This window comes from Thermobia domestica, chromosome 7 (genome assembly GCF_964235325.1).
Source record: "Thermobia domestica chromosome 7, izTheDome1.hap1.1, whole genome shotgun sequence".
Classification (NCBI taxonomy): Eukaryota; Metazoa; Arthropoda; class Insecta; order Zygentoma; family Lepismatidae; genus Thermobia; species Thermobia domestica.
Window position 1 is genome coordinate 121,348,163 of NC_137460.1, and position 12,825 is coordinate 121,360,987.

Genomic DNA, 12,825 nt, shown 5'->3' on the forward strand with positions numbered 1-12,825 from the left:
TTTCGGCTCTCCTCTGGAGTCTTGCTCACAGAAATTAAAAACAGGAAAAAGAATAACAAAACCTCAGAAAAGTAAATGGAACGGATTCGTCAGGATTAAAAAGTGTGATAAAACATCTTGTCCAAACTTTTGGTCAGTTACGTAATGGTGGAGCAACACATTACAACATGACTGATTCAATTTGTATATTCTTATGTTTTTAGTGAACGGTTGCCAGCTCATATTGGTGTATTATTTTATTTATTTATTTATTTATTTTATTTCTATCCCATTGTTGTGCGTGTTTCTCAATTAACGCTTTTCATTCCTTACTCAACTGCCCCTTATCTAAATTCTACTTGGGATTTCCGAAAAGAAGCCTCTCAATTTCATTTTTAGCCTGAAATAAAAATTTTGAATCATCGACATTGTGTTGTGTTTCTTTCAAATGTCTTAACAGTCCTAAAACCAAGTGTTGCACTTTGACGTCTCTAAGATGTTCTTTAACCTTTTATTTTTTTTATTTTTTTTTTTTTTCGTCGTAACTACATGTAGGTAAACCAATCCACTTAATGTCAGTGGTTTCGTTTTCCAAATTTGTCAGAACATAAATTCCTTTTAACTTGATTATACCAATTTAATAAAATGAACTTTGGATACTCGTTCATACCTAGTTTCAACAACTAATCAATCTCTTTTCGTAATTCGGACTCTAATGAAGTAAATCGTATAGCATGCAGAAATTGTGCAGATCTGTAATATTCACATTATGTACCTGCTGTGGGCTTATAGTGGACACTGGTAACAAATGTTTTGCTGTGTCTACTGATGTTTCAAATTAAATATCATCTTTCTCACATTCCACAGCAAATTTCAATTACTATGGATTCGATTTAATTGGCTGAATAACAATTCCAGTTGCGAAATTTCTTAATACAAAGGAAGTACATTATTAACATATCTATAATACTGCACAACACCTAGTTTCTGTGCTTTAAGAATCTTACTTTCAAAGATGTGGAGAACCAAGTTGGCTAAGAAAGGAGAGAAAGACGATTGACCTGTAAGTAAAATGATTGTAACAGTTTCAAAGCATATTAATATATTGTTCGAAGTGGAAAAAAATGATTTATCGGATTTGAGAAACGAACAACTGAGATAAACAGACTGGAATAATTACTTTTGAACTACTGAATCGAATACTTTGTTCATAAAACGATTTCTTTTAAATAAGTTACAAGATGGATACAATATAATATATAGAGACACGATAAAACCATCTGTAAACAAAAAAAAAAAAAAAAAAAAAAAAAACTTGGCAGCCACAGTTTGATCTTTGGTGAAATTGAAATTACTTTCTGGATGTACCCTCATTTCAATGTCTGTTCATATAAGTGCCTGGGAAGGAAAGTGTGAGGGGTAAAGCGTCAGGAACATGAAACTGACTACAGTGTCTTCTATAAATATATGTCTAAGTTTAGTGAGTGGGGAGTCTTATCTCCACTTAGCCTTTTGGGGTCATATAGCCTGTCCTTAAGTGAGTGCCTTTTATTTTTATATTTTTTTCTTTCAATATAAAATATAAAACTCTTTTCAATGATTTTAAGTCCCACGGTTATGGCTTCTAGGGTAATGGAGACGAATCATTAATGAAAGTGTATAATTGTGAAATAAAATTTTTTGTACTCTCTCACCGGGAATCGAACCTGGGATCACATGCGCCAAAGACGTAAGCGCTAGCCACTAGGTCAGTTGAGAGAGGGCTGAAACCATAATTGAAAGCAATTTTATTAATAAAAACAAAATGACAAAATACCATTTTTCCTTTTAAAAAAATTATAGCATGGTCAATAAGAGATGGTCTCTAAGTTTCTTACCACATTCGGAGGGAAAATGTAGTTCCTACTTTGGTGTTGCTTTTACTAACCACAGTCACCCTGTCTTATATCATTAATTAAATTACCATTATAGATGCACCGAAAAATAATAAATAAATAAACTTGTCAGTTGAATAGTGGTAACGGTTTTGAGAGCTGTCAGAGACCTTCTCTTGCTGGCTCTTCTATAGTAAATGTCATTTCTTATAATTATTGTCCATATTTCCCATATTTCAGTTGAGCATCCTATTATTATACATAGATTATGGAATTCAAGACATCGGAAGGAATGAATCATTTTTGACCAACCAAATACATGGTAAGCGTAATTGATGATGCTATGAATTCGAAGGTTTATAATATGCTTCAAATATAATGTTGAACGATCACTTTCAGGATTCAAACGCATCTTAATAGACAGATGACAGAATTTGTGAGTGAACAACTTAAAGAAAATGATTCTAATGTGCAATCATAAGTGAACTATGTACTGTAAGGTATGACTACTTTATCACATGTCAGAAAAGGTTTATGTAATATGAACTGGATTCTTTTGAACGTTGTTTTTTGGCCACGGTATTCATTAGGATATATTCTCTCTCTCTCTCTCTCTCTCTCTCTCTCTCTCTCTCTCTTTATACTAATATTTCTATGATTTGTAATTTTCATTTTCTTTCTTTATTTTGATGTAGTCTGGTAGTTGATATTTTCAAAGTCATACTTATTAATTACTGTTATTTACGATCTTTAATATAAATTACCTCATTTAATGTGAGCTTTGGTAAATTAATGGCATAAAAATACAATGAATACATTGCAAAACTGAATATTTTTTGTCATTCTACCAGCCATTTTCGGTGTTTTATTATACCACAAATACTGGTCTTTGTTTATTAACGAAAAATTTCTTATTGTTAAGTTAATTTCTTTTTAGTCGATCAACAAGATGCAAATTGGTTGAATTATCTGGAGAAATTAATGGAACAAAATTACAACAAAAGTACTTGTAAACTCAATGATATTTTGAGAACATTATTGGCATGTGATAACTTTAGAATGTATTAGGAGCACAACATTTTAACAGTTGTCTTTGACGTGTTTCTGTAGCATATTGCAATTTCATAACTAGTTTCAGAAAGCAGGAACCGGTAATGCTGGCTTACAGTCTTAAAAGATATATGATCAAATAAAAGAATTTCCCGGTGTCTACAGCTATGTTAGCCAAGGTCAGTCAGCTTGCTTGATAAGGTAGATTATTAATACGTAGCATCTAGCAGGAAAAAAAAAGTTGTATTGCTTTATACGCAATGGATAGTAGGAAGACGTCGTGTTACTTACGTAAACCCAGCAAGGATGTTAAGAAGTGTGCTTTTCCCTGCACCTGATGGTCCCATGATGGCAGAAAGTTCACCTGGTTTAAAACTTCCTGACACATTATGTAGAATTTTCTTTCGAACTGAAAGAAAGCAGAAGAAAAAAATACCATTAGAGTGCTACTTTTATTATTTGTCATTACTTTCAAATCAATAAAATTTAATTACTTGACATTAATACAGAACCTTTGCGGGATTTATTTATTTAGTTTTATTACATTAGGTACAATCTTAGAAATGAGGTGCTTAGTTTAAGTATGAGGGAGTAAAATTCTTTATTAAAGAATATTTACATTGATCAATTTCTGAGTGATAGAATACTTTCAAAGAAACTCATCCGTAAGAGAAATTTAGGAAATACAAAGTCTCATATTGTAATATTCCATATCGGTACCTCAATAAAACATATTTTAGTAGTTAAATAAATAAGAATTATCGGTTAAGTTTTCAAGTTATACACAAAGCTCATGTAAATATTTAATTATTTCCGTAATAATAAAAAATGTACAAGATTGTCGTATACAATCACAAAGAACTCTCGATATAATTACTTTGTATGTACAGTTTTATATAGATAACTTTCAGTTGTATGTTATACTTATCCGATGCCTCTTTTCTCGTAAATCAGTGAATAATGTGATAAAAAATAAGTAAATATGGATCCCATATCGTTTTGTTATAAAGTCATAATATACCACAGTAATTTTCTAAAATTTCAACTTCTACCTTCGTCGTTTGCTATTGTTCAACATACAAGTGAAATTGTGTTTCAATGGACAAATGTGTTTTCCTTACCGATTTTTGTTACCAAATTTTTGCAATCGCTTTTGGTATTTTTTCTTACCCTCAAAATAATGTTGATATATTCTGACAACGAAGCTGTTGTATATTGTTTCAAACGAAGAATTTGTAGAGTTTAGTTTTTATTATCAGTAGCTAACACTGTATTTCAGTTGTACAATTTTGTTGTTCATTATGTATGTATAAACGAAAATAAAGCGGATGAATCCTCCCGAGCAGGTGGCTCGATCCTCAAACTATTTACCAATGCAATGTGTCCATGAAGTCTCTTCACATTCTCATTTATTACGGACACTCTGTGCTATGTAAGTTCATAGTATTTGTTACATAAGGGTAACTTACGAAATTTTTAATCTAATGTATTTTTAGAATAGAATCGTTCAGTTCTAATCTATTTTTATTATTTCATATTCTTGTTGGCCAAGGCACAGATGTTAGGAGTCTTGATTAGGGATCGACTAGAGAATAGAAAAGTTGAAAAATATATTTATCTTCATACTAGGAGTGAGTTTGAACAAACGGTAACGTAACAAGAACAAGAAGAAGGAGAGGAGAACAGTGTTACTATAAAATTTACATTTTATTTATATTCATCTGTTCTAACATAAGTAGAAATAAAGTATCTGTCTATGAAAAGAGACACTATGAGAAACAGACTTAAGGTAATTATAATTCAAATCTACCCAATAAAGTCCATATAGTGCAGCGAAATACTGTTTAAATAACATGACTTTTTAGCTTCATTATATTGTTATCGAAGTTCAATCCATGCTTAAACTAGTTATTCTGTCTGATTAGAATTTTTTTTCACTAATTGCAGTTTCTCTAATGTCAAGGTGTTATCTAATTACACTATGACTTAAGAAACTTAAGGTTTACCTCCATAGGAACAAAAGTTTGCAGTACACTACAAGATTTTTTCCCCTTAACTTGTAACGGCTAAACTGTAATTTTTAGTGACGTGACTTTCTCCAAGAGTTGTCCACTTCTAATTTATTATTGTTATTCTTTCATGTTCTTCTTTGCTAACTTCAAAATCTTGAGACTCCGTTACTAATACTCAATACATCCCGCATTTATTACCACACATTTATGCACAGTTATATTTATGCCCCGCACATTTTAGACGTCTAAATACAATTATCTGCACCACCACTGTAACTTGGAATTTTCTTGGGGAGACAAGCTTTAATATTTGGGCTTCCAAGAAAAATATGAGGGTTGGGCTCCTATAAAAATATGAAATATTATATTTGGTCCCTTCTAGAATTTAAAATGTTAATCAACATTTTATTGAAGTAGAGACCACATTACATTTATGCTTCAACTAATTCAAACATATTTTTATTAGATCAGTTTTTCCTAGTTGGTGGTAGCGGACCCTTAGGAGTCCGTAAAACGAATTTAGGGGTCCGTGACCTTTCTTACACCTCATAATTCATAAAAGATATAAATAATGCCTTGAACCTTCTGTATGTGTGTGTGTTGCATGGTGTATGTTTGTAACATAAATAAAGGTTTCCAATTTAATTTTTAATATTCCTGCCTACGTCTCAACTACTACTACTTTTATACAGATACCAAAATTTAAAGGGTGAGATCCGTGGATAAGAATATGGAAGGAGATTTTAGAACTTCAGAAAACCCACGGATGCGATGTTATCCATTACAAACTGGAATCGAACCGGGGACTTCGCAACCAGAAATGAGCGCTCTACCACTGAATCGCCGTGTTCCTGACATCTACCTTCATGGTCTAGAAATACAAATAGATAAAAATAACATTTCCTTTTCCGGTCAAACGAATTTGGTCATTTTGTGGATGCTTCACTACGCGATGCGTTATCAAAGGTCAAGTTACACGTTGTATAGCAAATACTTTCACTGAGAGTTTGAAGGTAGACTGGACATGTGTGCACCTTGGACTTTATGGAGAGTGACCCTGATAGCCAGCCTAAAGGATCATTTCACTCGTACACTTCCCGTTTGGACTTCTTAATGTATTGTAGATAGGAGTGTCTGTTATTCTGACCTTGGCAACCAAATCGCCCAACTTCCGGAGAAGTTTGGTGACCTCTTCACAACAATAACATAATTCAGAACAACAACAACAATGAAATGAACGTACTAGATACAGGAAATTGGAACCTTTTTGTTTATAATATAGAATATGGTTACTTAATCATATATATATATTTAGCGTTGCAGTACATCTCTATTTGTTTCAATTTAAGTAAGGAGTAAGTTTAGAATAAACAAGTAAACAAAAATGAATAGAGGTTATTATTCTATGAAATTGAAGTTTTCTAGTAAGTTGTTTGGGTCTTAATAATAATAATAATAATAATAATAATATCATTTCCTGAATTATCACATAATCTAGAGATTATTAAAAATACCACTATCGCTTCAATATTTTATTGAAGCAATACCTTAATTTTGCTGTACATTGGATATACTGCGTTTGCTGCGTAAATGGTGTTAAGTTCGAAATGTTCTAAACGTTTGAACTTAAAAACCTTTTTATAATACTTTGTGGGGAACAATTTATGCAGAGATTTAAAACACTCAACACTTCGCCAGCAGTGTAAAGCGCTTAATATTTTTTTTTTTTTTTTTTTTAAGACTTTACACAAACGGAAAATTTTCAATACCAATCTTTGTCAAATCGTAGTCATTTTATGACTTTTGGACTTAACACCTTTTACGCTGCAAACACAGATATGTGTTAGTATGGATGTATGTGTGAATAGCGCCGACTACATGGGTACTCCGGGACTCCAGCAACCATCGGATTTTTCTCTCTTCCTTCCAATCATCTACCAATATTGCTAAACACATTTCAATAGAGAAACAAAATTTTAATGTTAGAGTTTTGTGCAGTATAAGGGTGATCGTGGGAAAATACACACATGAACAAAAGAAAGAGATTGAAATAAAATAAAAATCCTTACACCTTTCATTTCATTACAGTAGCCTGTACCCTCTTCATGGATGTTCATATGCCTATCAGTACCCCCCTTTCTCCCCGCCGTTTTCAAAACCACTTGTCTATTGGATCTGTTAAAAAGAAATAGAACACGAAACTCGAGATGTGATTTATCTTGTGTCGAAGCGTGAGCACCCATTCAAAAAATTAAAAGTGGCGCCTATATATATATATATATATATATATATGCGTGTGTGCCTTTTTAATTATTTAGAGGCTAAAATTATTTATACTGTATGTGTGTAAGGTAAGTTCTTTCAATTATAGTGTTTTAATTCAAACAATAAATAAATAATAAAAATAAATAAGCATTTCCCGTTGTATGTATTGTACAAAAATTAGTCTCAACCATGAAATAACTTCTTGCACGCGACATGACAAACGAAACTCATGCTGATAAAAGCACTATTTACTTTGTTATCGTTAATAAGAGAAGGAATAGATGTGATCAACACCCCTATATAATAGATAATTATACCTATGTTACAGGATATACTCATGTGAACATCCGACGTATTTTCAGAGAAAATGCGCAGTATATTGTCTCATAGTGACTTTTGTGACTATTATTTCACACTGTGAAAAATAACTGAATGGGAAACAAGTGACTTACGGTGCGAAAATCATAATTCAATGTACAATGAAACATTACCTCCCGGTTGGCAAAGTTTACTGTCCGTTTACGGCGAGTTGATGTCTCTATTTCAGTCACTTTTCAAAATAAAGAATAGGGTTTAGTCTACGGTTGAAAAAGGTAGATATTTTTAGAAGATTTCGTCGATAATGGCATTTAGTAGTATACTCTAGAAGTAATTCCAAATGCTGGGGACGGTTTGGTGATTGTTCTTAAGTGTTACGAGAAAGATTTCCAACAAATCCGTTTCCCGACTCCTGAAAAAAATTATCTTTCACTGATTTTAGTAAATCTTCGTTATAGTTACACACTTTAATTACTCTAATTTTTAACAGATTCGTTCTATGCACCTTTCACTAATCATTGTTTTAAATAGTAATCAACGTCTTTTTAAAAGGACTAATCTAAAGCCCAATGAACTTTAGAAAATCAACTAAAAGACGAAAAACGATTTTCTAAGCGCTAAAACTGAAGATTAAATAAGGAACAACAGAAATAAGGTTTGTAATAAATTTATTTAAATATCTATGAAAAATTTCGGTAAAAATATTCTGCAGATGATGTGTCTGACGAAGGCAATAATATATAGCCGAAACCTTAACGCAGATTAGCTATAATATATGTAGCCAATTGGAGGAACACATGATATCAGCTTGATGTGTACCACAGATATTAACCATTGATCAAAAGCGTGAACGAGTCCGTTGTTTAGAGACAAATTTGGCCTTGTTTAGGAAGCAACTGGGTAATTTTCTTGCTAGATGTGTGACTATAGATGAAACTTGGGTACATCATTACGATCCGGAGTCCAAGCAACAAAGTATGCAGTGGTGGCACCAAGATTCTCTCCCCCCCTCCTCGAAGAAATTCAAGACAGTGCCATCAGCTTGCACGTTTATGGCCAGTGGCGTAGCAGCTGCCCCCGCAACCCCCACAGTGCGGGGGGGGGGGCGACTTATAGGGGGCCCCGAAGTCTTGCGATGAATAAAGATTTAAAGAAGTAGAACTTCAATCTTACTTCTATCGGCTTTACAACTAGGGCCCCTTCTCTATACTTTGCGGGGGGGGCGCAAAACTGTGCTACGCCACTGTTTATGGCCACGATTTTTTGGGATAGTAAGAGTGTACTGTTCATTTAGTATTTCCAGGACCAAAATATAATTACAGGTGACTATTATTTACAATTGATCCCAAAAGTTAGGGAGGCAATCAAGGAGAAACGTAGAGGAATTCTACATAGGAAAGTGTTGCTTCTGCAGGACAATACTCTTGCTCACAGGAGTCACCTTACCACCGCCGCTATTGCGGATCCCAGGTTTCAAACATTTCAGCACTCTCCCTACTCTCACATGTGCCTCAAGCTTAAGCAGCACCTGCGAGGGACAAAGTTTGCCAATGATGAGCATTTTATGCAGACTGAAGAAGAATAGCTTCTAGCACAGCCATCAAGTGTTTTTTATTTGGTATTCGTGCTTTAGAACGTGCTCCAATTTTTTTTTTCCAAAGACGTCGACTGAAACAGTTCTTTGACACCTGAATCGGACTTCAATTCAATTGCTTCCTCCTGAATTTCATGTGGAAGTAAATCCACATCAATGGTGAAAGGTGTTTTTGCTAAATTGCGTTTCCACTCTTCTTCACACAAACCAGGAAATTGTCGCTTGAATTAATCATAGATTGAGTGTAGGTGTGATTTGATATTGTCTCTCCACATTGTTAAATCACACTCTCTATTGTCAAGAAGTTCATTTAATCGAGGAAAAGATGAAAAGTTGGGCGTAGAAGCATTCAGACGCGTTTTCTAGTAGGATCTTTTCCATGAAAGATCTTATCACGTCATAAGATATTAGTATGTTCATGTTTTTGTTACCTTGAAGTTTGAGATTATTTAATATTTCAAAAGACGTCAGGAAGATATGAAATAAAAAATACAAATATGTCATCAGTAAAAGAGGTATAAAGTTTATTTTTTCCTACACTTGGGAGAATTATTTCCACATTTGACTTAAGCTCGTACAGCCTACTTAATGTATTACAACTTAGGAAAAATAAAGCTTTATATTCAGCACTGAAGTCATCATACAAAGTCTTCAAAGAAACTAGTACTTCAGAGCACTTGACTTTACAAAATTAACAACTTTAATAGCAATGCCTGTTTCAGGTTTTCTGGTAAACTTTTTGCAGCTTAAGGTTGCCTGTAAAATTAAGCAGCGCGAATCAATAATTGTAGGATTTCTGTCCTTTGTCTTCTGTCTTCATAATTCCAGACCGCAAATCTAACATTGCTGGAGCTCTATCACTACATATTCCTACAACTCTGTATCAAGACAAATTATTATTAAAAAAAAAAAAAAGAAAAGAAAAAAAGAAAAAAAGAAAAAAAGCAGAAAAATTATCAGAACCTTTGGATGACGTCTCCAAACTTTTTGAAAAGAATATTTCTTCCATTAATTTTTTTTTCCTTTACGAACTGACAGTACACTATTAAATGACAACACTGAGATATGCCTGTAAAATCATCACACTGCAAGGCAAGAAATGGATATCTTTGTTACCTTTTCAACTACTAAATGTAAGGCCATTTCATTGGTTCTACGTTTCACAGTATTATCTGAAAGCGATATCTGTCATTTTTCTGGTTTTCTTCTTCAAGTACAATTTTTGTTGCCTCAAGTATGCTAGGTTTTTAGTTTTATGAGTTTTTTTATCTTTAATTTTTAGAAGCAAGTTCATATGATACTTCCACTACCTTCTCATTTTGTTCATGAAACGTTCTAGAGGAGTCCAGCTTCATACGTTTTTAGAGTTTCTTTTCACAATAAAAAAAAAAAAAAAAAATCTTTAGATTTGTCTTTGGGGGCTGGATATACTGTTGATAAATGTCGTTCCAATCGGATGGGAGCAGAGAGCATCATTGCTAAGGACAGCCATGGTACACACACTTTGGTAGTTGAATACCATCTTTTTTAATGAACTTAAGGCCATACTTGATGTAATGTTCACTATATAATCTTCTCTTTGAACTGAGTGCTGCAATGTTACTTCACACACATACTGACACAAACGAGAATTTACTAAGTCAATACAATATTGACAACACCACAAAATAATCTTCCTAGATCAGAACAGCGGTCTAAAAAATTAGTAAAATAAACAGTAGCTTGTAAATGGTTCCAATACTGCAGATATAGATAGTCTATGTTATACTTACTATTTAGAAGCATAATAGCAACACTGTTAAAACAAGAAAAGAAGAGCCCGTTATCAATCGATCACTAATCAATTTCAAACTAGTAAGTAATGTAGGCTTTCCGTATATTGTTACAAACAGTATCGAAAATAAATACTAAATACTAGTCTCTTATGGTATTTAACTTGGTAAATGTTGTAACTAAAACGCGTTAAATTAAATATCGTACAAACGTACTGAGTAAGAACTGTGGTTTCATGAAGACCAAATTTAATAATAATAATAATAATAATAATAATAATAATAATAATAATAATAATAATAATAATAATAATAATAATACACTAAAATGTTATGCAGAAGTTTTGCTGTAAACGAATATAAATTTGTGAGAATAGGTTATTATTATTATTATTATTATTATTATTATTATTATTATTATTATTATTATTATTATTATTATTATTATTATTATTATTATTATTTAAGATTCTAGAACTCAAAACTGTATCTGAAAGTCGCAGACGGAACCAGTCAAAAGCCACGTATGACCAACGAGCAAAACGGGCGGGAAAAGAAGGAGGTGTGAAGTATGCAAAGTTTATGAAGAGGACGCCAGGTGAATAAGATTGTGAAACTGCTTTTTAAAGTAGCGGGCATATAATCACACACCCGATTATTTCGTTGACTTCGAGAATGATATATAAATGCAAAATTTGGACGGAAAGGACAAGTGTAGTTCATAAGCCTCCTTCCCGTTTAATATGTCAAATAAGTCATTCTATGGATATAATAACATTTTAGATTGATTTTTTTATTTATTTGCATATTTGAAGAAAGATTGATATAAATTGTCCTTCCATAGAAGTAGCCTTTCCAAACTAAAGTGAAAAATAAGATTTATTTTCAAGTGAATGTTTCATAATCCTATCAATGAATGAAATGTTCCGCCGTAAGAGTTGCTTGAGTATTAAAGTGGACTTTTCTAAACTTTTTTTTTTTTTTTAATCTGGAAAGGTTACCGAGTTTCTTCTTACTATGCGCACGCTCTCGTCTACAGTATGCTACGGAAAACAAAACACCAGAACTTTACAACACCAGATCAAAACAAAACAATAAATTGTAGTTCTCTCTGGTCTAAACGTTTATTTAAAGATAGCAATGATATGTTTCATCTGATCCACAGTCACAGTATCGCGAAATAGGCTAGTACTAATTAAAAAGAACAAGCTTTGTAACGAAAACTGAACGCCGATTCTTTTGGTAGCTGAGCAGCGCATTTAAAATAACTTCCAAATCAACTCCATCATACGATACGTTCCCTTTGGTGGTCAAGTAGTTACGACACCTGATTTACAATGGAACATTTTGGACTTTCAAATTACATATACAGCACGTAGTAGATCTCATTGAGGTCAATTCTTATATGATTAAAAGTGGTATGAGCATTTTCTTTCTTTTTAATACGGAAGCACTGTCTCACAAAGAAAGAAAGAAAAAAAAAACTTATAGATAATTTATGAGAAGATTTGAGTTTGTGGCTTATGCATAACTGAATTTTGTGTGAGTGGAGAACGAGAGAGTTATAGAATGCGTATGAAGACCACAGACTTTCACTTTGTCATTAGAATACAGGAAGTTTTTATTTCTTAACTTTTCATAAAGTTACCGCAAAGCAGTGTGAGTGAGAACACTCATGTCTGGATGATTTTTTTTTTTTTAACGTTAACAGAAAACCATTGCTTGAGGCTGTGTATATAAAATACGTTTCAGGTAAGTAGGTAGATACACACACCGCATGCATAGGATGACTTTCGTAACACATAAGATGTACAGTTAGATTGCATATGGTGATACATTCTTTGTTTCTATACACGCACTTTCTGTTTATACAGGGTGTTTCAAAACAACAGCGACAACGTTTGGGAGGTGATTCATGACACCAAGCTAAGACAAAAAGTATAGACTAACCCGGGTGCAGA

At 32.9% G+C, this 12,825-nt stretch overlaps 1 protein-coding gene across 1 annotated transcript in view; it reads right to left on the minus strand.

Moving 5' to 3' along the window:
* Nucleotides 1–12,825, minus strand: part of LOC145690378 (ATP-binding cassette sub-family G member 1-like) — a 182,619-nt gene that overhangs the window by 61,628 nt on the left and 108,166 nt on the right. Inside the window, exon 2 of the mRNA XM_081765208.1 lies at nucleotides 3,195–3,312. Coding sequence (XP_081621334.1) covers nucleotides 3,195–3,312 — 118 coding nt within the window. The remainder of the gene's footprint in view (nucleotides 1–3,194; nucleotides 3,313–12,825) is intronic.